We start from the raw sequence: 26,676 nt of genomic DNA on the forward strand, positions 1-26,676 counted from the left end.
TAAGAAATTTTACATTGTGAGTTTTCAAACAAGCCATTTCTTTAGTTTCTTCACCAAAACAAACCAAAGGATCACTGGAAAAAAATAGAAGCATGCAAAAATCTTTTTTCAAAAAGCAAAGTTTTTGCTTAAGAAAACCATGCCGTTTTCACTGCTTAGGATTCTTTGCTATAAGCTAGAGATACCCCTTCTAAGCAATGATTTTGCATAGTTTTACCATTTAATCATTCCTCAATATTTTTCAAGTTGAATAAGAAACATCCCCAGATCTCTAAATCTGAAACTTTAAAGGACACTGTTTAGTCCACCTAACTTAAAGGCTTGAACTATGACTTTAAAAAGAGTTGTGAGATAACTAGTTAATGAAAAATGAAGTTTTACGATCTTAAAAAAAGTCTTCCCAGAACACCAAAGCCACAAACCGAAACCTTAACTGAAATCCCAGAACAAAAAAAAAGTGGCTGTACCACATCAATCCAAAGAGATATATTTAGCCTTGCATCCTGCAGCTAGCAAGAGAGATGTGTAAGGAGGAATTTATGAACCAAGCAAGCCACAACAACACTACTAAATGTCTGTCCAACTTCATAGCATTTGTGGCTGAATCAGAAGTGAGATCTCTGCATTTTTTAGTTCCAGATCGCTTTTTCTTCATGGCATTTGTCCTGTCATTATCTGGCCCTTTGAACATCCAGGACATCCTAACACAGGGAGTTTCACCAGTTACCCGCAAAACAGGGGAAGTCACACTTCCTGATGTTTGATTCTGAAACTACAGACCAGCAACCTTTTCTGACCCCTCCTAATCCTTATATTGGAAGAATCAGAATGGTTTGGGTTGGAAGGGACCTTAAACATCATCCAGTCCAACCCCCTGCCATGGGCAGGGACACCTTCCACTAGATCAGGTTGCTCAAAGTCCCATCCAACATGGCCTTGAGCACTTGCAGGGAGGGGGCATCCACAGCTTCTCTGTAGTATAGAATAGTATATAATATAATATAATATTTAAGATCTGGGTGCATAATAGATTTATACATTAACGTAAAGTTGGTTTGATCTCTATCCCTTTATTAGAAGTCAGGAGTTATTAGAAAATAATTCCAACATATCGGGGCTACAACTCCATGTTGGAAAATGGCATCATGAAGGCATTACAGAAACCTGTATAATTAAGATCACAGAGATATTTAAACTAAGGCTGGTACATGAACATTATAGCATTGATAACACCAGCTATAAATTGTATTCTTTAAAAAATAAAATCATTTCATATTTAATAAAAATAGCATGGACAAATCTGTTGATTGACATGTACTTTGTGGGTGTGCTTAGACACAAAACAGACATGGGTGGGAAAAAAGGTGTATCTGTGTGTTTTAATAGTAACTCATGGGGCAATGAATTAGATTTTTTTTAGAAGAAAACCAAAAACTAACATGTAACGCTTACCCACTGAAATGCCGCCATACAGAAACCCCAAAACTTACACTGTATCTGTCTTTCATTTTTCTTTCAATTTTCTTTACTTACTACTATTTTCTCCAAATAGACTCAAGATATTTTTTTTAGTCAACTATTGGACAGGAAGAAAATCTGAGAAATTTCAAGCTGTAAAATTTGCTCCATCTGTATTATCATAACTGTGAAGCTCAGAGATTATATATTTCAGTAGATTCAGTATGGAGGTTTGCCTTTCTTTTATTCTTCTTTTTTTCCCCAATAAAACCAATCAAGAGGGTAGCATTTTGTCAAAACTGATCATAACATAGGATTAAGAGTCTTACTAAGAAAGGACAGAACAAAAGTGAAAAAACAAGACTGAAGAGAATGATGAAGACTAAGCAATTTGTAAGTACAGTTTGGGATTTTTTGTTTAAAATTATCATTATTCTTTAAAAATCCCTTGTGTAATTGTAGGTAGTCTTTACTTGCATCAGTGATATGCATTTTACTTTTTCCTACAAGGTTTACTATCATTATTCTTTAAAAATCCCTTGTGTAAGTGTAGGTAGTCTTTACTTGCATCAGTGATATGCATTTTACTTTTTCCTACAAGGTTTACTCGTCAAAAATGGTCAGCAGACCATTTTATTTTAAACACCATCTTCAGACTAGAAAATGATTTAACATATCAGCATTGAAAGCAGTAATGTCAGTTTAGAGAATGGTTGTTGTCACCTATCAAATTAGCAATATCAAAACAGTCACCAAATGGTATAAATCACTTCCACAGTAAGAATTTCAGTACAGTGACCTCATGCAATATGCAGAATACAAAAGTATACAGAGGAATTTCACTCCTCCTTAGACAGCGGGACAAAAAAAACATAAAGCCCTAGAACAGTGATTCACTTCATGTGCCCCTCCTAGAAGAGTACTATAATTAGGAGACTAAATCCACACCCACAACTAAAGAAACATGGGTACTTAAGAAATACTGTCAAGTTTATTAACTTCTATTCACATACCCAAACTCTGTAATGAATCAAATGTTAATCCTTCTGCTTTTAAATTGATTAAATTATAGCACCATAAATAGCATCTTTGATACAGAACAATCACAAAGAATGAAATAATATTTGCTGTATAAAAGCACTTTGCTACATTGCATCCAATTTAGGGTACAAATCAAGGAATGATACCAGCAAAGCTGAGGGAAGCATTAGCCTGAAGAGCAGGACAAATACGTGTATTTTTAGTGATGCTAAAAACAGTCATCAAGAGATTTCTAAGGATCTTCAGTGGTCAATATTACATCTTCATATAAGCTTATGCTGTATAAGCTTAGAGTTTACCCAGAATATCTAGCCCTCGGCTCTACATTCGGAGAAAGGCAGGTATGAGCAGGATGTTCTGGAGTCATTCCTAAGCCACACTGTCCTCACAGACATGCTCTTCCCTGAGCACCTCATGGTTTGAGTAGACCTCACTCTTTCCTGTGCTGCAATAAAGCTCACTGCTCACCTATTCTATTTTGTGAGAAGATACTAATTTTTCTGTATTCGAAACAATGACAAAAAAGTACTTAGGCTTTGTTCTCAGTGCAAGGTGGGAAGAATTACCACCATGAGTGAAAGCAACATGCAAACTCTACAAGCTCACCCAGGCCTCCAGGAAAAGAGCTGAGTGTATGCAAGAAGAAAGAAGCATCAGTACTCTAACAACAAACCCTCTGCTAATCTCTATCTATCCTTCAGTATCTACATTTAATTTATCTAATGAAAGTGCTCTCAGTAAGGTGAGAGGTATCTACTTTTCAAAGCCTCCCAAGGAAGATCTCATCTGTCTAAGTTTAGGCACTTCAAACACAGTAAAATATTTTATCGATTTGTGATACGCTCCTGACATCAGGAAACAAAACAAATCAGAAGCAGCTTAAAATACCTAACAAAAAATGCAAATGAGTGTTTCCAATGTGAATGAGCAATACGCTTAGATACAGAAGTAGTAAGACAGTTTCCACATGTTATTCAGTACTGTAAAGAACTAGTTTTCAAGAAACCTGTAATACTGATGCTACTTCTGGCCAGAATATAGCCAATCTTAGCAGCATAAACTACAGGAACCTCCTCATACCTTATAACAAGCTGGCAGAGGTTATTAGAAATTAATGAGGATTGAATGCCAAATTACTTCTAAAATTGAGCTATTGGTCTTGAAAACTGAAGACTACTACCAAGTCTTAGTTTTGGTGGTATACAGCAGGTAATCATCAAAATATTGAGCAACTGTCTTTTCTTAATCCATGAGAAACTCTTCAATTTTATATTTTCCTCCAGGCTACCTGACAGTTCTTCTGCCCCCAACATTCACAAGGAAATCAAAATCAGGAGGCGTCTTAAACTACTTAACTTGTCAGCTAAATTTACAAAACAAAATGGCTTTTACTATGCTTGAACAATGCTGAATTGATTCAAATACATTTTTGTGGCACATCCCCATTTAATTCAAACCAGTTTTTACCAAGCAACCGAGTTGTTAGATGGTCACAAGGCACAAAATGTTTATACAGCACAAGTGTTAACAACCATATTCCAATTGTAATGTTGCCTGTAATGAGGAGAATCAGAAAGAGAGGCTAAATCTGAGGCTCTATATCTTTAACCTTCTTCCTGTAGTAAAACTCAGCAACATTTAACCGTATTGTAACATAAATGATTAACATTACATCATAATTTTGAACCTGGAAGACAAGTCCCACACTACACAAGGATACAAGTCCCGAGTTTAAACTTTGTTCTCAAGTAGGGCTGTAAATGATACAAAAATGTGTAGCTCCTAGATATGAAAGCACATGCTTTAGACCTCTCCAAATACATGTAGTCCTGGTAGATCGCTACACTCCCAGACAGGTCTGTCATATCCCTCTTTTTATAGTGGGATAATGGGATGAACAGAAACCCACAAATAAAAAAATCCCCCTTTTGAAGCAGAGGAGGGATTTGACTGCATAGTGCTCAGGAACAATCTCTTGGATAAAAAAAATGCAAGAAACAGTACTACAGATATTCTGCAATGAAACAAGATGTAAAGACAACTAAGCTGTAAGCAGTAGGGAAGTTAAAAAAAAAATCCCAACAAACCCTTGAATTTCAATGTGACAGGTAAAAGGATAAGTCATGAAACAAGTATGAAGAAAAAAATCACGACTGTTCTGTAACTGGAAAAAAGAGTACGAATCTATCTCATTAAAATCATATGTAAGGAAGACAAAAATTATGCCTGCAAAAAAGCAAACCACTATCTGATAAAATTGAGTATTTTACAAAGGAGAGGCCTAGATGATTTACACACAAGAAGCTTCAAGGAAATAACTGAGGACCTCTCTGAAACACAAATGTTGTTTTTTAAATAATATTAAGAAATTCTGAACATCAAAGGACTCTCCACATTAATATACAGTATTTAAAAAAATGTAAAAGGGGAGATTCAGGAACTCTAGAATGATTAGCTTGGCATGGATCCTGAGGAAAATAATACAATGGTAATAGGAAAAATCGAAGCTAAAAATATCCTGTCAGTAAAGCAATCTTCATAAGGTCAGAAGAGGAGAGAGCTGACTCAAGCTCCAGCTCTCACACTCTCACAAGGAGCTGATCTGAAAAACTTTTTTCCTCCTTTATGGGATAGCTAAAATGGACCCAAATCAAAATTATCACGAAGTCTCACTGTAAGACTTGAACTCATAACTGTACTCAAAATTCAAGAGCTGCTCTTCTGGAAAGCAAGGCATGCAGAACAAAGCAAAACAGAAACATCCTTGATAGCAGAGGAGTTTCTTGGCAAACTCATTTCAGAAATTGGATCTCTCAGATCCTCAGCAGAAGTGAGACTGATTGAAGCTGACACAGAAAGATGGGTGGCAGAAGGATTAGTGGCAGAGAAATATGGATACAAAAGTGCTGCCAAGAATAATATCAAGAAAAATTTGTAAAAAGAGTAAAGAAAGAAATGGAGTAGAAGAACAAAAAAAGAAACCAAGCTATAGATTACTGTAAAAGAAGAAACCAAAGAATTGGAAAGCTTCCAGACAGCGTAGAGAAGAATGATCATCTCTCAGTGTTTTAAACAAGACTTCCATTCTCAAATAAAAAAGAAATTGAATAAACCAAGCTAGGGAGGGAGTGTGTGTGAACACATGCATGCAAGGTATATACTCCTCCAACTCAGGTAAAATAAAATAAATGTAAAGCATCATACAGAATAAAACTACACACTGAAGTGGCACATTCTCAAAAGATCTAAAGTTTTCCAGTCTACTTTTTAAACACATTATGGTACCTGCTTCAACACCTATCACAGCTTACTTTAAGGAAAAGGTAGAGCCCAGATGAATTAGACCTTTTCTTAGGGCAGTGAATAGTTCTTTTCAAACTTTTCCTTTTATTTTATTTTATTTTATTTTTTATTAAACTGAACACAATGGAGAGCTGTCCAGAGCTACTGGCCTAACCTGATACTGACAAAAATAGACATAATTTTAAGATAGAATAATAAGTTATTAAGCTTGAAAGAGATATCAGAGAGAAGAAACAAGAAGCCTTTCGGTTAGGTGAGAGAAAGGGGAGAAAATCTTCATGTGCTTTTGTGTTTCATGATTCTTCTCCTCTTGTCCACAACACTGATTTCTGACAAGCATAGTATGTTGCTGCCACTTTACCAGGATGAATTCAAGAATTTTCCACAAGCAAAGGTAGGGAAGATGCTAACAACCTTCTCAGTTGGAAGTTTAGAAAGCATTCCTGTGTCATGGAAAAATCTGAAGAGTAACACTAGGAATTATTTAAGAATCAGGAAATCTAGGATGGCAAATACATGAATTATACAGAGCAGAATTCAAACTAAACACTGCTTCTGTTAATATGTCTAAATTTGAGGTAGGATGTGTAAAAGAAAACAAAAAATCCCCAAGGTATACTAAGACAACCAAAAAGTAACCTGGATATTAATTTTCTCATGTTGCAAGGTCAAATCTGTCTAAATAAGTACATTTCTTGTTATAGGCAGCAATACTCAGTGGATTATAAAAAAAACCCCACAAAACTGGAAACCAGACAAAAAACAGAGAAGACAACAGAGAGGAAATTAATTAAATCATAAACAAAAAAAGGAAGCATTTTTAAGATAGATGTTCCTAGACAGCAAGGTCTACCAACAACACTGCTAACACTGAAGCTTAGAAACAGACTCAAAACTGTGCACCTACTACCACCTAAGATTAAAAAGGAAATTAAAAATTAAAAAAAAAAAAAGAGAAAGGCTTATACATAGAAGCCATTCCATGACCACACTCCAGGGCAGAAGTAGTAGCAAGGATAAATCGGTAAATACCCGTTCCTTTTGTCTTTGAGGGCAGGTTGGTGAACAATTCTGAACAGAATTCATCTAACACCCACCAGCTCAACTTTCTCCTAGCTCCCCCATCTCTGAGAAAAAAAGATTCTTAATAACTTTAGGAAGAAAGGAGTTATTTTAAAGTTGCAGAAGAGACTGAGAGAAGGGACCTGCTCTGAGGTCACACACTGGGCTCCTCGCCAAGTCCAGATACTTGTGCATCTAAAGACAACCATTCCCAAAGCTCTTCAGAACAACAGGATCTGAAAGATATTTATGAGACTACACCTATCCTGTTCCACGCAGAACATACTCCAAAGTGACGTGTTTGTTATCTTCAGCACTTTAGTAAATCATGTTGCCCAACAGTCATGGGAGTGACCTGTTTACCTATATATACACATACATTTAAGTTTGCATGTATGTAAGAATCAAAACCAAAAAATAATCAATCTACAATGCATTAAGGGTAAAATACACCCAAAAGTAATTAGTTTTATAAAAAGTAATGAAAGCTAAAGGTAATCTTGAGACAGCAAAGCAGAACCAACTTTAAAGCACAAACAAAATAATTACATAAAAGATATGGTATACAGTCCTGAGTCAAAAATGGAAAGAAAAATAGATCTATGACAAGGACAAATTGTTGCTAACTCAAGAGAAAAAGGATGCTTTAATCAATTTTGTATGAGGATAAAGATAAATCCCTACAAACAAATAAGAGGCTACGTATCTTAAGGATGTATCCCTCCTTCAAGCAGAAATGGAAGAGGGAGTTTGTGTGTAGCTCCACTGTAGAACAGATACTATAAATAAAAAGAAAATAAGCTGAAAGCAAATTAGCCATGGAACTTTATATATACGCTATTACTAATTTACAAATTTGTTTTAACTCTTACACTAGTGTGCTTTTAAAGAAATAGATACCCTGTGCATTAAAAAGGAAACAAAAATCTCTTCCACCTAAAAGTGAAAAGATGACTGCACTCATCAAAGACATATTAGCTACTGGCACAAGCCTCAAGATCAGCAGAGATTTACTGTAGTTAAACAAATTGCAAACATCAAGAAAAAAAACTTGATCTCCCATGTAGAACAAAACCCCAAACTTAGGTATCTTATTCTTTCTTGATGCATAAAAAGTTTTAATCAAATGGAATAAGAATATTTGTTCTAGAAAAAGGACATCTTGAAGAGTAAGATGAAAACTTGTTTTTCTTCTTGTGTATTGGGAGCTTACAATTTCTGAACTAAGAACTAAGCAGGAGCATCCTGCTACTGGTGCTGTTTGCCCTGTGAACCTTCTGATTGTGCATTTAGGTAAAACCCATTTACCAAAGGCTAACTTCTAACATAAACATGATTTTAATAGAGGAATGGATAAATAGGATGACTAATCAAGTAAAGGCTTAGAAAAGAGACTTGAAACAATGGAAAGATAAACACATATGTAAGGTAAACAACTCATTTTACACAAAGACCTTTTATAAAGTACTTTTATCCTTCATAAAATACCTGTGAGGTAGTACTTATCTCTAGCTAAGACCTGTGTCTAACAGTTACGCATCGTGATAAAGATGATACAGAGAGGAGGAGGCTTCTCTTCATTTATGAGGCAGTCACTCCCAGAGCTCCCAGACTTATGGACAGGTGTCCAGATACAATAACCTTTGTGGCAGGTATTTTAAATAAAGTTCAGTTTGAGCAGAATGAAGAATGATGCCCTTCTTACTAGGTGTTCTATCACTAACATATGAAGGACTTATCTGACACCTACACTGAAAATGTGAATTAGAATACAAGGCATACTATACCATTTGAATCATAGCATACTTGAGGTTGGAAGGGACCTCTGGAGATCATCGAGTCTAATGCCTCTGCTCAAAGCAGGGTCAGCTACAGCAACTTCCTCAGGATTGTGTCCAGTCATGTTTTGTGCATCTCCAAAGATGCAGACTCCACAGTGGCTCAGGGCCACCTGTTCCAGCACACAGTAAAAAAGTTTAATGTTTTTTATTTCCTGTATTTCATTTTGCGCCCGTTGACTCCTGTCCTTCCACTGTGCACCACCAAGAAGAGAGCCTGACTCCATCCCCACTCCTTCCTGTCAGGTATTTATACACATTACTGAAATCCCCCCAGCCTTCTCAGATATAAATATCCCAGATCTCTCTGCCTCTCCTTGTATGACAGATGCTGCAATCACCTCTAATTGCTAAATTGTACGCAGGACAAGGAAAAATTGTCACGATATGGACTCATTACACAGCACAGAAGTTCATCAGCTGAAAAGCCTGAGACTAGTCACATTCCTTGCATATGAAATACTACTACTAAGTTGACAAGGCATAAAAAACCCAAACCCTTGTGCATGTACACGTGCACACATCACTACACAGACAGATAGAAAGTAGATGTGACTCATCTTGTAATAATAGTTGCATTTATTTTTTTAACGTTATAACAACTTCAACCTTGTATCTTGGAAATTGTTACTGGAAAAAAACTTTAAGCCAACTGAGAATGTTTTTATACAACATGAGCCTTATCAAGTTAGGCTTCATTTGTACTTAACTAATAAAATGATACTTAGTATAACTCCAAATCATTCAAGCTACTACAACATAACTACTTCTTGATTCAAATTTGGGCTGCGGGGAATTAGCACAAGACACAATTAAGTGCACTACAAATCTGTTCACAATAAAAAGGAGACATTGAATAGTCCTGACAGTTGTCAACATTTTTGAACATGGTTGCAGCTTATATTCACCAGACTTGAAGCACAACAAATAATGGCACTAGAGCATTTTACCTGCCTGGTTATTAAGAGTCATAATCCCATAAAGGTTTTGAAGATAATTGTCTATAGAATATTATATACAGAACACCAAGGAGAAAAGTATGCAGGCTGTATTTTCAGGATGGAGCATTACACAATCTGACTTCCTGCTCCAGGACAATAACCTCATCTCTTGAATTTCTCAAAACTCAGATGTCAGAACTAGATACAGCAAGCTATTGGTAATCTCAGTGCTGCAATGAGCAGCAAGATCAGTTCTGAAACATAAGATGTAGGAAACAGCTAGTAAGGTTTTTGCAATTATCAACCCAATAATGTATTAAAAAAATATTAAAACTGAATAAACCTGAGGATGCATTATTAAAGGAACATTAAAGGTAAAGTAGGGAGCCAATATTCCTAGAAAGAGGAAGCCACAATAATACTGGAGTGGCTGGAAGACAAACTGTACAGTAAGTTTACAGAACTTTACACAAAACAAAGTTAAGAGATTACTTGATTAGTACACTATGGAAGAGAGGAGCGTGGGTGTCAGTATCACAAGCAAGCAAGACAGAAGTCAAAAGTTACACCAATTCAGCTTTTAGAACAGCAATTTCCTGTAAACTGAATAGCAGACCACACTAGATACAGATTCATCATAAGCAGTATTAACCAAAAAAAAAATCAGATTTGGGTTTTTTTTCCCTGGTTTGTGAAAAAAGTAAAGTGCATATATGCTGTGTAAGTGTTAGAGGGTGAAGTGGCTAGACTTCCTCTTTTATATAAAGGTGGAATGAGATTAAATTTATCGGCTTGTAGCTCTCAAGTCATGAAGTCCTGCTCCCACATTAGGACATGCTACACATCCAGAGTGGAAGTGTGCTTAATGGATGGACAGTAGAATAAGCCAAACCTACAGCTCTGGGAAAAAGTAACCTAGTTGGGAGGGATGAAATCACCTTCAGGACTGGCATCAGATCATCCTGCATGTCAGAAACAGCTCTATCCCAAAAGAAAGCAGTAGGATCCCAAGGGCAACTGTCATTTCCTCTCTGCAAACCAGATCTCCCACTTTGAGGCATGGTACAAGTTTTACAGTTGGAATTCATACAAAAAAAAAAAAAAAAAAAAATCTGAAAAAAATCTGTGTGATTTGTAGGTTCGGGGGTGTGGGGATTTTATTTAGTCAGGCCAGAATACAAGTTCTATGTAACCATTTTTGAGAGACAAAAACACCTGCAAATGATGGAGGCAAAGAAGGACAGAGAAACTGAGAATTAAAGAGTTTAAAAAAAAAGTTTTCCACCAACATTTCAACATAATGCATCTTTTCTATTAAGGAAATTCTAAGACAGTAAAAGAAATCAAGAAGTTTTAAAAAGTTGAGGTCATAATTATTATTTATCCAGACAGGATTGCAGTGGCATATAAAAAAAAGTGTTACACTTTAGATTCTGAACTGCTCATGACCTGCTGGATACAAGCTACACATTGGAGAATGGTAACACTACTTGCAATGCCATCACTGAGGGCTTGGGACTCAAACATCTTATAGCAGACTAAAACCTAGATTTTCCTGTTAGCAGAACTGCTGCTTTCTGCTCTTAAAAGCTAAGATTTTATCTGCACACTTCAAAAATCCATAATAAACTCTTTTTCTGCAACACAAACAACAGTGGGTAATTGTTACCCCAATACATAGTAACCTTAAATATGGGAAATTTACATTTTACTCAAGACTGTCCACCACTGTTCAGCTTCTAGAAGGGCCATAACCCCTTATGTAGATTTTAGGTTTGATATATTTCTATCAGTACAGCAAGAAACAGAACAAGAGATAGCACATCTAAACCATATTTTATGAAAAGAATATAGAATTACAAACAAATCCAAGAGATATTTTAAATAAGCACCTAAAAGCATGATAAATTGCCCTTAGATGTGACACCAAATCCTATTTCTGAGGGTTCAAAGAGCAGTTCTGAATATTTTTTTCTCCAAAAGTATTTATTGATTTTGTTTTAACTTAGGTAATCAGCTTAATAAAACTGGTTAAAGATTAAAGCACTCTGAGTCACAGAGTGCACTAGTTTCTGCACGGGCTCCAATAATGCGAAACAAACTCTACAACATAATAGATGTAATCAATTTATTAGTACAGTGACCAAAAAAAATTAAAATACCACAAGATAATTAGGTTACAGTCATTGTTTTTTCTTCCCTTGAAGAAAAAAAAAAATTACCTCTACAGAAAAGATCTTAATATCAGGTCCACGTAATTTCATCTGCTCTGGAAAATGCTGGAAAACATTCAAATATGGAATATGACCTTCAAAAACAAACCTGCATAAAAAAAAGACCAAATCAAAATAGTATTTAGCATGACAAATGAAAATGTTTATTCTAAAATTGTTATACAAATCAACTTCTGATTTGAAATAACGTAAGTATTACACTGCTTAAGCAATTCCATCTGAAATTATACCCCCCTAAATGCTCCATGGGACACAAACCAGTTCAATCATTTAACAGGCCTTTAAATTCAAACTCAAATATGATTGACAAATTAAAATGTTATGGCAGTAAGCTGACAATCAACACACACACAGTTTGTTCTGCACATTCTTTAGCTACTGCATTTCTGAAACTGCTTTAAGCCTCCTTTGAATGGTATGGAATTTTTTGTCAAAATTCTAAAGCTTTAAGAAAATTTTAAAACACACACTTTCTGCTAGAGGAGACCGAGTCGGGTAATGCAGTGGGGAAGAAAGTCACAGAACAATGAGCAGATACACAGAACTGAAACCCCATTGATTACATCTGTATTCTGATTTGTTTTTTAAGTGTTTTTTGGGTATGAATAGAAATTATTTTGTATACTAATAAACACAAAATAATTTATTTTTTATTTGCACCCAAACAATGCATTTTTCTTAAAAACTGGCTTTGCTAAGTGGCTGACAGTATTATCTGGGATTTTTCTTGACTTTTCCATATATGTATGTAAGTATATATATATAAAGATGGTAGCTAGCAACAGATACTAATAAAAGGCCACCACCACATCAAACCCCTTCTCTTAACTCATATTCACACTTGGGCAAAGCAAGCACTGAACAAGCATGGATCCTCACAACGAAGCAGACACTACTCCCAGTCCAGATTAAAGCATATTAGTGGCATCCCATAGGACTAAGCTAGAAGCACTTTAGTGGCTCCTCTTCTAAAACAATTTTATTAAAAAGAGTATATTAAACTTGAATAAAGTAATATTTCAAACAGAGAAGACCCTGTTCTTTACAGTATTAGAGATATGAAAACAATTTTCTCTCCTGCCTGCTGTGCTATCTGCGCAGTATCTCTCTGATCTTGCTACACTGACTAGTAACTTCTTGGTCTATGAACTCTGCAAGTCCCTCCTGGTTTCCTACAGCGGTTTTAAGGCTGGGCTCTGCATCTGCTCCCAACGCGGGGCAGTACCTAAAACTTCAATCGCTAGCTGGATCCAATCCTACAAGCTGAAAGACCAAGCTCCTCGAAGCACAGCAATCTGCCACCTTCATTCAAAATTTGTCTGAATGGGAAAAAAACAACCAACCAAACAAAAGCAAGGCAGAAGGATGTCTTCACAGAGCAGCTGCTGCTGTGGAAGATTCGCTTCCCTACTGAGCCTACACCAATCCTCAAGCTCACCTTCCCTCTCCCAGTCCAGGGACATGTTACATGTTATGTAGTGTGTATGTACTGAAGTTGACTAAAATGCTATTTAAAGGCTAATTACTGCAAAGTTTACAGTTACATCCTAATTTTTTTTAAAAATATACTTAACTGAATTTTCAGTTTCATTAAAAAATTGAATTCAAACCAGGATTAGAATGAAAAGCGCATTTTTAAATCAAAACTCTCTCAGTTAGAATTAACCCATCATTGATAATTATTTCTGAAAAATAACAGCAATCTGAAAAATAACATTGCCCAATACCTTTTATTCTGAAGCTCTGCATATTAGTCTTTTAAATGAAGAAGGAAAAGTAATTGCACAAGCCTTTCTAATCAAATTGTGTGCTGTACATTTTGCTAATGACATTTCAGTGGCTTTCCTGAGCCAGTGTAAAGAGCATTTCCCCACCCCAAGTGAAGATGTGCACTGGTCCACATACTCAGTGAGCTTATCCCCCAAACCCAGCCCCAGTTGCTTGTCCTTACCATCACACCTGATCTGCTGAGCAGCTTGCCTATCAGTTCCTTAGGTCATTTTAGTCAAGGTCATCTGCACTGAATTGGAGAACTTAAACGTGAGGTACGGTTTCACATAATGTATTGAACCAACCTAAAAGCTTAACATAACTACTAGTACTTCCCTTTTGGTGTGACTGCATGCTCCTGTTGCTCATCACCCTTTTCCACAAATGTAACTCACAACAGCAGTAAGACTACCTGTTACTCTTTTGCCAGAAAGAAGGGTTTCTCTCCTGTCATCTATCAAACTGAGAAGGCTTGCAGATGGCTCCAACAAGTGCAAGAGCTGAGAGAGGGAAGGGGATGTGCATCACACAGGCAGAATGATAGAAGAGAAGCGAGACCTTCCTCTTTCAGCAACAGTGACCCATTACTGACTCTGCTGATGATAAGCTTTGGCTGACACATGTTAAGGTGCAATGACATGTTTAGCTGTCATATCTGAAGAGCTGGTACCAAGACACCAAGAGCAGCAACCTCCTGAGCCAGCACAGCAACAGCTGGAACACAAACAATCAAGAGCTTCCTTCGGGTGTGGTGTAGTGGTGATTGCAGCCAAACCACCCTAACAGCTCGCTGCCTCTGAAATGGGGAATCCCACCCTCCCTTCAGTCCTCTGCCACACACCCTCCCTGCTGACAAAAGCACTTGTATGACTTCTCAGACAGAGGATTAGACTGAAAACTAGTCTTTTGTTTTCCAGGGTTTGACTTCAACCAGACAAATTTCTACTCAGCTGACTGCAGGAACATTATTGCCAGCACAAGGTGAAAAGGGGCTGCAATGAAGCAAATTAACCTGCGCTAAAATGTCCAGTGAAACTTCCTTTTGCAAAATTAGTTTTCTACAGATCTAATTCTTTCAACTAATCACTATGAACTGGATGAATGCTAGTACCCAGGGCAAAAGAAAGAGCAGGAATGTTTATGCAGGACCACAGCAACAGAAGCTCTGATCAACTTAAACTGATACTGGAACCACATCCTCACACTGCAAGAGACATCTCCATTAAAATGTTTTTGTTTTGTTTTTTTTTTTAAAAAAAGAGAAGTTTTCACTAACTTGGCTGTACCAAGTCAAAGCATTGCAACTGTTTAAAAAATAATGACATCTTTCCTAGCTTGAAATTACTTGTCTCCATACAAAAGAATGCTCTTCTCTCTCAGGTTGAGTTGTTTTTATGTTCTAAAAATACATGAAACAGCATAAATACCCTGTTATGAATATAATGTGCTGATGATTCAGGTTTTTAACACTTACTGCAAAAGCCCAAATTTGGAACAGCACTTCAGAACAGTTTCTTCTGTCTGCTGTTCTTCCAAACCTTTCATTTAACAGACAGATGATATAAACACTTGTAAAACTATGTTGTAACAGTGAAGTGCTTGAAAACTTGACTGGCAGATACAGTACACAGTCCATGTTCTTTTAATTACAGCAGCAGCATACATTAGTAAGGTCCAAGAATTAAAAAAATCCTAGGTCCTCTGCATGCTACGAGGAAATGATGCATCTGTTAAAAGCCACACTCTAATGCCACAAACTGATTACAAGTTTGGTCTTGCCAGCACAGGTAGGTATAACCTCATTTGAAAGGCATTACTTCTCAGAATCTCAGAGTCTAACATCTTTAAACTTTTTCCACAAGCCAACAATTTTATTCGTTATTTAGATAAATAATATACAGCATATGGAGTACTGTGAGACTATTCACAATAGAAAAGGATTTAATGTGTTGCATAGACTTAAATAGAAGGTTGTTAAAAATATAATTTTTAAACCAAAATGTCCCTGTCAGAGGAGGTAATTGTAGTGTTTTTCTGCTATGTGTGTCAAGTAGCAAGGAGGAGTGTATTTTTGGTGCTGTAAATCCTTTAAAAGCTGGCAGATTGCCCTAACATGGTGCCTAAGCATGTATCACAAGGGAGGAGTGGTAGTCAGCTGACTTCAGGGTAGGGAGAAAACCAAACTGAGGAAAAAACAAGGCAGAACTTTAAGCACAACTGTAATTCACCTGGTTTAAATAAAACAATTTGACTATAAAGATTTAAAAGGTATTGCTGAATACTTAAAATGTCTTCTCTGCATAGTTTTCATCTCTGGTCTGTTGCTATTTTGATCTGGGTATCTTAATGCATGCAAAAATGTGAACATTGTCTGATTTTTTAAACTTAAATATTCAGAAGTTAGAAAACAAGTGTTTTATGGTAGTTCATGCAATCTAAAATTCTTTTCTCTTCTTCATCAAACTTGTGAAAGGCAAAGACCTTAAGGGTAGGGAGGGAAGCATGATAATGTAATTATGTCCTTATATAACTATGGTATCATGGTGAAACTTTGCAATACAAATGACATTTTTTTAAACATAATTTTCTGCATTTAATTCAGTTCATATGTTCAGTGCATTTAAAGTCACTGAATCATTCCAATTTACCCACTTTTAAAAGTATTACACCCATAAATTGTAACTAATTAAATTATATCTTCTCATTCAAATCATCTTATTTTGGTTTCCAATTATTAGTTTCTGATTATGCCTTTCTGTGCTATATTTGGTACTTTTTTTTCTTCCCCTCTCCTTTTCCAGCTTTTTCTACTGTTTTCATGTTTCCTCTAAAACCTTTCAAGCAAATGTGAATTTGAACATTGAATGACTCGAGCGTGTCCAGAGAAGGGCAACGGAGCTGGTGCAGGGTCTGGAGCACAGGTCGTACGGGGAGCGGCTGAGGGAACTGGGGGGGTTTAGTCTGGAGAAGAGGAGGCTGAGGGGAGACCTCATCGCCCTCTACAGCTCCCTGAGAGGAGGGTGCAGAGAGCTGGGGATGAGTCTCTTTAACCAAGTAATAAGCAATTGAACAAGAGTTAATGGCCTCAAATTGCAACCAGAGAAGGTTTAGATTGGATATTAGGAAGCATTTCTTTCCAAAAGGGGTTGTTGGGCTTTGGACTGGGCTGCCCAGGGAGGTGGCGGAGTCAGGTCGACATAGCACTGAGGGATCTGGTGTAGTTGGGAACTGTCAATGTTAGGTTAATGGTTAGACTGGATGATCTTCAAGATCTTCTCCAACCTAGATGATTCTGTGATTCTACAAAATGTGCTCATCTCTTAAGGATCTCAGCACAAAGGATGTTCTCCAGCTTCTGAATCATTTTCCTGGATGTTTTCTGCAGTCTCCAAGTTTTAAAGTACCAAATACAACAATATACCATTAATATGCAAACAACACAAGCTACCTTTCCTCTTAACAGTTGATTTTGACAGCTGGATTTTTTTGTTGTTGTTTTTTTTTCAAACCACACCAACATAGTAAGACAGAAACTTGTGAGGATGTACTTGCCTCATATGACCCCACATGCTTTCCAGGGACAGTTTCCAAGATACAGTAACCAAAGAACAGATATTTAATGGTTCTTTTTTCTCTCCAAACAGGATGGGCTAAGCAATAAGTCTTTATTATGAACCATTTGCTCCGTCCCAGTAATTGTCATTTACTACTTGGATTTTTGCCATATACAAACATTATCAGACAGGATTTACATAGTTATTTTCTAATCATTGACAAAAATACAGAGTATGCTACAGTAGTTCTGACTCTGTTATTGAAAACTACTTCTTTCTACTATTTCTTAATCTACTCAATACATACTTCTGTATTGCATGATGCTAGTCTGAATTCTGAATACTGTGACATTTTTCTGAATATTTTACAAGATCTTTTATACCACAGCATATCCACTTATGCAAATATGCAATGGTTTGTGCAATTCTGATCAATGAAGGCAACAGTCACCCCCCTAAAGTTAAATTCAAAGGGTTGTTTTGCATAGCTATAAATTAGCTAGTACTCTGAGACATACAAACACTTATTTTTTTAACAATACTTGCAAAAGAGTGTTCTTCAACACCCTTTCTTCTCAGAAAGCTTGTACAGTTAGAAAAGCAGAGGTGGAAGTTCACGCTCCAGAGTGAGAGAGGCCATGATGGAAGATCAGGCTCTGGGGTAAACTTTCCTTGCATTTGTCACACTTACATGCACCACAGGTGGGGGATGATGTACTCACTGCCTTGCCTTTTAGCTCACAGGTTATATATTTGAAAAATAAAAATTAAAGAACTGAAATCTACCATATCAACTAAATTTTGAATCAGTTTTTATTTTGTGCAAATTTTCAATTTGATTTGGCAATGTACAGTTACTTGAGTCTTTCTGTTCCTTAAATTTTGTCAAAGTAACATTTTTTCACCATCTTTTTAGATATACCCAATATTGCAACACTTGTTAAAAAAGAGTATCAGTATACAAAAGGCCTTTCAAGGAAAATCTAAGAAGTCCTGAATTTATTTATTATTTGGGCCTGATTGAAAATATTTTCTGCTAACAAGAAAAACTGATGAATTATTTTTCATTCCTTAAGCAAATCAGTAATGTGTTCATAGCCTTGTTGTAGGGGGCAGAAGGGAACTGCATTGTCAGCAGTAGTTTACAGTCTCCATTTAGCATCAAACCCTATTATTAGAACATTTCTACTATATTAAAAGCTGTATTATTCTGAAATCTGATAATTACGAAGATATGAAGACAAAAAAGGACTTCCTATTTTAATTTCTGTGTCCAACACCATTGCGTGAAGCTACTTAGCTACTTAGCTTTCAGATCCCTATATACCGCTGGTATTGTCTGTATGATGACACTGATGTAAGACCTGGAGAATGTTTACTCATTTAATTCTGGCATGCTGACAACAGCAAATATAGCAAAAGTGTGGCCATAACACACCTCCCGTGATTCTTAAGAAATTTTGAAGGAGAAGGATAAAAAGCTGCTTTAGCTCCAAAACCTTGTCCAAGATTAACTGCAATCAACAGAGAAGAACATTCTCTCAGGAATTGTTATGTCAAAGAAAAGATGACAAATATAGAGAACTTCTCACTATTACTGAGCAAGTTAGTAAGAGGGCAATAGCAAGGTCTAATTTTTAAAAAATGTATTATTTATAAAAGCTTTCACTAGAGGATATTCATACCTTAAGAGCTCAGATAATGTCATTGTTTCTCTCATCCAGAGTAATGCCATGTAACAAAACGAAAGGGTCATTGGCATCGTCATTCTCAGTTTCTCCTTAGGCTTCTTCATTAAATACAAGCTACCATCTACTGATCCAGAGCGAGAGTGCACTGAGGTGCTTTCTTGGGTTTATGTTAAAAACAGAAAAGGAAAAAAAAAAGTAATTGATATGATATTACACACAATCCGTTGCATACAGAAAACAAGACAAAGGAACATACAAGGACCCTTCTTCAGCAGCTAGTAACATTTTGAAATCATTACTTTGAGTAGTTTGGTAGTTTGTGTACTTTTCTGCTAAACAACTTAGCTCTAATTTATTTATCTATCACAGTATGACAACCTGTTTCATAAACTGCTACTTCACTTGACTAAGACACTGGATCATATGAGGAGACAAAACTCCCTCCATTACACATCAAAACAGACCTTTTGTTGGGAACTACCCTTAAACCCAGAGTTCCAGAAGGGCACTAACTGCTATACAACGTGTAACTAGCAGCACTTAGGAGCTGGAAATACTATTTTTCATTTGAAAGATAAGGGAACAGTGTGGAAACAAGGGAAAATTTGACGTACTTAAAGTAATGCCTCGGAGTTGGGGATTAAAACACAAAGTTTTAAACTTCAGCACAGTCAGGACTTCAATGAGAAAATTATTTACATTGCAGAAATTTCACTGAGGTTAAGGTGTGTATCCATCTGCCATGTAATCTCTAACTGTGGAAACACAGGTATTCTTTTAAAAAACTTATATAAATTCAATGACAAAGAAACACCTTCAAAATAAAAATGTAGCAAATGGTGAAGAGGGTGAAAAAAAACCCACAAACAAACAGACCTCCCTACTTCCTTACTGAGATGAATCACTAAAAACTAAGAGAAGCAACAATGAGAAATTTAATTTAGTAGAGTGATTTATAAGTTAGCAACCTATTCAGCAGTGAAACCTGGGAATTCAGGAAAGGAAGAAGGAAAAAAATAAAAGCCTCTCTTCCCTACATCATAACCCAGCCAAGAGGGATGAAAATGTGTTTAAAGCACATCAGCACAGTACATCAACATCGATTCTGTAGAGATTTTCTGTTTCCCCACAGACTGTTCACCTGTTCAGACAGGAACAGCAAGGGTTGGATCCACAGCTCCCCAGCTGGGAGCTGCAGGGCCATGGCAAGCAGCCTGCAGAAAACAGTTTTAAATCATCAGAGAGTTTGGCAGCTCCATGGTTATGCTGGCAGGTGACAGCCAAACCTGTAAGGTGACAGTGGTCAGCGGTAGAGGTCCAGCACCCACTGATTCACAGTACGCAGAAACTGAATATTGTGTTCCTGAGCCAGAACTGGTCTTTGATGCCACCTACCGGCCCCTAAAACAGCGGCCAGTAGCACTAAGGACACAGCAAGGGGTTAAAAGAACCGTCTCAGACATACACCTGATACAGACTAAGACATGGTCTAGATGAGAGCATCCTGAGAGGTCTATCACGTATAGGTGTGTCAGGGAACAAAAGCTGCAACATCAGTTAATCCTTTTAGTCAACAGTTTCACCTTTTACATGAATACTTGTGCTTAAAGACAGCTTCACAACTGAAGCTTCATTATTAATTTCACATTCAACTCAATTTAAAATAATCCTCATTATATTTGTAGCCTTAATAATGGCACACAATTTCCTTTTATTTCTTCCAGGTTATGCAATGCATGACAACACACAGTTACACACATCTAATAATTTAAGAGTTTAATAGGCTTCTCTAGCAATATCTCAGTGCTATACTCAGTGGAATTTGCTATTAGCCCTATACAAAAATAACAAAAAAAGAAAAAAAATGCTTGCCAGTTAGACAAGCCTCTTATGAAAAAAAGGGTGTTGAGGTTCCAGTCTGTAGCAATAACACCTCAGTAAAAACAGCACAGAAAAGGAAACCTATGAATCTTCACAAGAAATTAACTAGAACACATTTAGTATTATTTGTGTTAAATTTCAATATACAAACCTATTTCTGTTTGCTCAATTTCACCAAAACTTTACTTTTAGTGTCACTGAACTCTTAATTTCAAATGCTTTTAGTGAAATGACTACTTAAACCTGCATTCAATCTCTGAAACAACAGACCAAGAACACATTAAATTATGGCATATCTTATCTAGCTTTCTAAAACTCTAAGAAACATAACTATAAAAAGCACAAGTACAAAGGGAGAAAGGAGTTCCTCTAGACATCAAAAAGAGGAAGAAAATTCAATGGAATATTTTCACTAGAAATTTTTCACTCAATTCTTTCCTCTTCATATATTATATACTTCTGCAACACCCAAAATCTGCTACAGGTACAAACATACAGGGACTCCTTACCTGAAAATGTTGTCATTTTAATATATAAGGATGAAAGGTACTTGCGCTATATTAAAAAAAACTTGTGTCACCATTTTTGCCCCTTTTTCCCCTCTCTAATTCTGTTTGGATTTTTAAAAATATCCTTTGTTTTTTAATTGCTCCAGATCAAGTTTCTCATTCTATTACCACTTCTGGATTTTACGAAATAAAGATAAAAACATGAAAGAACAAGACTGCATTCTTCTGAGGGTAGAAGGCAATACCATAGAAGAACAAAAATGGGACATACAAGAGGATAGTATGTAACAGGGGAAAAAGAAACACTGAAACAGACAAAGAAGGAAAAGGCAAGCCAAGAATAAAGCAAAAAAGAGAAACCAGCAGAAGTTTAAAACGCAAACATAAGCTTTCAAATGTGCCTTGAAATGCACTTGTAATATCAGATGTTGCAGCATTGTCAGGCATTAGTTGCCCAGTAGCAGCAAGCACTCCAATTTTCTATAACATTTTAATTTAAATGTTTAGCATTCTGTAACTATTTTCAAGTTGATATTGTGAACAGAAAGGAGAAAATGATGCAATGCTAAAAGAAGACTTTGATAGAAGGGGTTATAGTGAAAGCAGTAAAAAGAATGCAGAGACAGAAGATAAAGAAATAGCAAAGATACTCTAAGGAAAAAATTAGAAAGCTAAATATATCTATGGGATAGGGAAAAAAATATTCCCCCCTCAGAGAACAAACTCATGTCTTTTAACATCAAAGTCATGACTGACAGCTCTACTATTGGCTTAAAAAGTGCTTATTCTTTAAGGCTGCTGTGTTTGAGAACATCTAGCTCTGCAGATACAATAGCAACTTTTTACCACTCCAAACAGAAGGAATGGAACAAACTCACGATAAAATAAAACTCCCTTCTGCATTTCTCAATATATTTTCAAGTCCTGTTCAACCTTCATCTCCTTGAGTGGAGGCTGCGGGGAAATTCTTTTATTTTCAGTAGAATATAAAGTACTCTAGTAGCAAACAGGACTGAAAACTTCACACTTTCCAACCAGTTCCTCCAATTCATTGTACATGAATACACTTTACATGTGTTTATTTATATTAAAAAACAAAAAAGTTTTCTATAAAGTTCAGTTCATTGCTCCTACCTGAGACCTTGCTAGTTGATGAGACAAAGCTGCGATCAGTCTGTAGATCCCCCTCACTCTCAGAGAGAGACGAGTAAAGTCTCTCTGGGTCACTGTCCACATCAGTACTGCTATCACATACCTGTTTTTTGTAAATAAGTCATTGTATTATCTACTGCCAGTTACTGTTCCAATCTTAAGAAACCAAATAAAGCATGATAAATACAAGGTCAACAGTAAACAAAGTTTAAGCTCAAACTATTCACATTCTTACTCTCTCTGTGAATCACCAGTACATAAAGAAATGCTGCAAAAAGTATTTTTAAAGGATTTCTCAAGATAAAAAGACTGGTAGTTATTACATTACATTTCAACCTGCTACAAGGACCAGAAAACTGAGAATACAGAGAATCAAAGTTTGATGAAATAAGTAACTTCAAGACAGCAGGCAGGAAAGGATGGTAGTTGATGACGCATTTTGTATTTTAAATTCTGCTCTATCTACTGACTATCTGTGCTAAGACAAAGCATTGTTTTTAAGTAAGCACTTTTCCACATTTGGAGTAATAGGAAAAAAAGGAACAACAAAATGGACATGTGGAACCCTGTTTAGAAGACATGTTTCATACTGAAGTGACATTAATGCAAGCTAGATATGTGGCTTGAACAAAGAAGGTTTCTGTTGCTGCTTTTTGAAAAGATACCCAACATCTCAGGGGATTTAATCTTTTCACTTACTGGTTCGGCAGTTTCTCCAGCTGGTCTGTCGAAGTATGCCTGTTTGGTCTTCTGAAGGTAACGCCTCCAAAAATTCCACAGAACTTCATCCTGATACATACAAATGGATAGTGATTAGTACAAAGTTTACAAGATCATTAACTGCTGAGAGAACAGAGAGTAATGTTCCAGCTCAAATTTTACTAACTGTGATTTATAAACTATGTTTTAAAATTAGCAAGTTTGTTTTCATATGCTCAATGTTTTTAAACAATGAATTGTTCAATTCACTTTAAAAATTACAATCTTTTAAAATAATTCCTGTAAATAACATACAGTGTGTACAACTCACACTGACATCGACATACCTTAATTTGTGGACATACTCCTAACGCTTGCAAAGCTTCAGCTTGTTTCCTGAGTACAAGCTGAAAGCCTTCACAAACATACCATTCACAGCCTCCATCTAAGTAAAAAGAAAAAAAAAAAGTGTTTTTTGGTACTGTTTTGGGGTTTTTTTTAACCTTATGCACACATATTTGCACTTTATGTTCTGTTCTCTTGGTATCAGGACAGACACAGGTGTCTCTAATTAGTAATTTCAGATCCTAGAGCACAGACCAGCTACACTGAATACTCAATCATTAACTTCCATTTATTCAGTCTTAATCAAGAAGAAAGCACTGAACAAGCACTGTTCTCCACACAATTTCCCCAAGAATAATACATTTCACTATAACTGCTAGTGTGGCATTTGTATTCAAGTGGAGAGTTAAGTGACTAGTTTTAAAATAACTGAAAACCTGTCATTAAAAAATGAAATACAAACATTTCTTTCCCATCCCTGGCACAGAAAACTGGAACACATTATGGTGGTGAGTCAGGCAAAAACCAACCAGTATCACCATGTTCTTCACCACTCTCTCCCACAGAATTGTATATATTTAAATGAAATAAACTTTCTTAGATATTCCAAGCTTCTAGCAAATCTCAGCACCCCATGAATTTCATGAGTGGGCCTGCTCCCATCTATTCACTATCCCCTCAGACTACACTTCATTTAGTTTTCACCCTTACCTCTCTATATTTACAACTCCTTTTCTACAGGCTTTTGGTTTTAGAAATTTTCTCTGTGCTTCTCAACTTCCTTTTCATTCCCTCCACACCTGTTCTTCATTATTTTTCCTGCCAATCACACCTTGCATCTCACCATCTTAGAAGTTATCTGCCCAAAGCTTCTGCCCTGCTTTAATGATGTTGGCTTTAACTGTTAACCACAGATACAGCTTACTCCTATAAAAGTATGAAAATAAGCTGCCATAGTAAAGTGTAACTGCACTCATAGAATGGACTGTGTGAAGCTAAGGATTTCTTTCTTAAGAAGCCTGGAGGATGGCTAATGACCCTCCCAACAGGAGAAATAAAAAGCACGAAGAGTACACAGTTCAGATTTTAGGAGCAATACAAGACAATGACAAGTGGAGATGTTAAGGCTGTTCCCCTTTTCACTCCTCCCTTCACTTCCACACAATTGTTCTTTCCAAGCGAATGCAGTAATCCACTGCCACTGCAGCGGAGCGAAGATAGGTCAGCATATGAGAGACAAAGATAACCCCATGCTTCATTTAGCATTGTAATGCATTTTTGCTTTTTGAAAGTGGCCACAACAGTAAAACATCTATCCAGCCATCACAGTATATATACATAGCTCCAGCACCAGCCTTATCATAACATCCTTATGGCATATATTGTCATACGTAATGACTACTATTCTTCTGAATCATTAAAGTATAGAACTGACTCCAGTTGACAGATGTAATATTGGTTTAGCTACTGTAACTACGTGGAATCTATTCCATGTAGGTTTGTGTCTAGGTTACAGGTGCAAGTATCTGTAACACAAGCCAAACCAACATTCTAACAGCTGGACCATTGTCACATCTCACTTGTGAAGACAGACAACTTTTCTGGTTTTGTGATAGCCATCACAAGGAAGGAACAAACACCACATCTGAATGTGTGCCACCAGTATCTTCAGTGAATATTGGCTTCCATAAATCAAAGCAGCAATAAGTCAGATAGAGCTCTGTTCAACCCAAGAAAATCTACCACCAGGCTCACAGAGGTCACCTGTGGCTCAGAAAGTCACCAAAAGTGACTGCTGAAGCTTGCAACAGCATTTGGAGGGTGTATTTTGTTGTGTATTTTGTTCCCGCTTTTACAGTCTTTCCTAGCTATCTGCTTTTGGTCACCATCAAAGACATAATGGGTTAGGTGAACCCTGGCTGAACAGCCACTCATGTGAAATAGAGAAACTCATACATACCATTTTTTTCCTGCTTTTTTAAACTTTTGGAGACTGTCTGGATTTTTATATTAGAAGCAAAATCAGTGTTTGCAACTTCTGTAATTTTCTGCAAAATAAAAATATATCTTAGCAAGAAAAAAAGCCAGGACTAACTTGCATAGATTGCCCCATCATAAAACATAACGGAGGAACTTACTCAAATTTCCTAAAGTAAATGGAGGACAACATTCTGAACTTTTCATCAAGAAGTTGCAAAACCAGAAAATAACTATCCTGGACATACAGTGATGTGTAGTATCAGGGTTTCCTACACTGGTACTGTACTAGTGTGCAGCAATACCCAGGCAATACTTCTAAGGCACCTAGACAGCATGCCGGGACTCCAGCTGCAGCAACTCAGCATCTAAAGATGGGTCATTTTAAATTCTGTGATTTAAAGGAACATTTTTTTTAAACAATATGAGGAAACAGGAAGAATCACAATACTGCCTTCAACTCCTAATGCCAAGGAGAAAAATCTCACATTTTCTTGATACAAAAGCAAGAAGCAAGCAACATAAATCCTTTCCAAGGCCAGTAACTTAGATTTTTACCTCAGTAACATTGTGGCAAGATCTGCAATAAAATCTGCCTCCATCAGTGAGACCCCAGTTCACTTCTGAACATTGGGCACAGCGTTCATTAAAATCTCTCTAAAGGGGAAAAAAAAATAAAAGAGTTTCACATGTTCAAGTAAAACCAATGGCACAATTACTAGGTTACTACATAGCTTTTGAGACTGTTCGGAGGAGAGTACTTATGCCTTTTATGTTATCTCTGGGTGATAACAAGTAATCACAGCAGTTGCTATCAGTCATAGATAACCGTGAACACATAATTTCAGCTGGCAAGCATCAACTCTCGAGTATGTGAACATTAGAACAAGGGGAATAATAATCCACACCTAGCGCGCACATGACATGGCTTGGAAAAAAACACCCATCAGAAATGGAAGCAGAAACAAGAAGTACAGGGCAGAAGATAAAAACAAAAATAAATTTCTAGAACTACGAAGAAACATTTGCCGTGGAAGAAAGCCCGCACAAGTCGGCGAGAAGATGTGCCAGGAAAAAGGGAGACTTCCCGGAGAAACCAGAGGAGGGAAGAGAAAAGAGGAAACCAACAGATTATTTTAAAGTTTTTCTCAGAAGCAGCCCACACGAGCGTGCCGGCCCCCGCCCGGGACAAAGCACCCGCCGCCGCCGGCCGCCGAGCAC

At 36.7% G+C, this 26,676-nt stretch overlaps 1 protein-coding gene across 1 annotated transcript in view; it reads right to left on the reverse strand.

Annotated features, from left to right (window-relative positions):
• Positions 1-26,676, reverse strand: part of TAF1B (TATA-box binding protein associated factor, RNA polymerase I subunit B) — a 52,389-nt gene that overhangs the window by 22,678 nt on the left and 3,035 nt on the right. Inside the window, 7 exon segments of the mRNA XM_026846511.1 lie at positions 11,866-11,965; positions 18,887-19,049; positions 22,417-22,567; positions 23,134-23,223; positions 23,481-23,578; positions 25,439-25,526; positions 26,014-26,112. Coding sequence (XP_026702312.1) covers positions 11,866-11,965; positions 18,887-19,049; positions 22,417-22,567; positions 23,134-23,223; positions 23,481-23,578; positions 25,439-25,526; positions 26,014-26,112 — 789 coding nt within the window.

Source organism: Athene cunicularia (genome assembly GCF_003259725.1).
Source record: "Athene cunicularia isolate RWA chromosome 3 unlocalized genomic scaffold, athCun1 chr3_part1, whole genome shotgun sequence".
In the NCBI taxonomy this organism is placed as follows: Eukaryota; Metazoa; Chordata; class Aves; order Strigiformes; family Strigidae; genus Athene; species Athene cunicularia.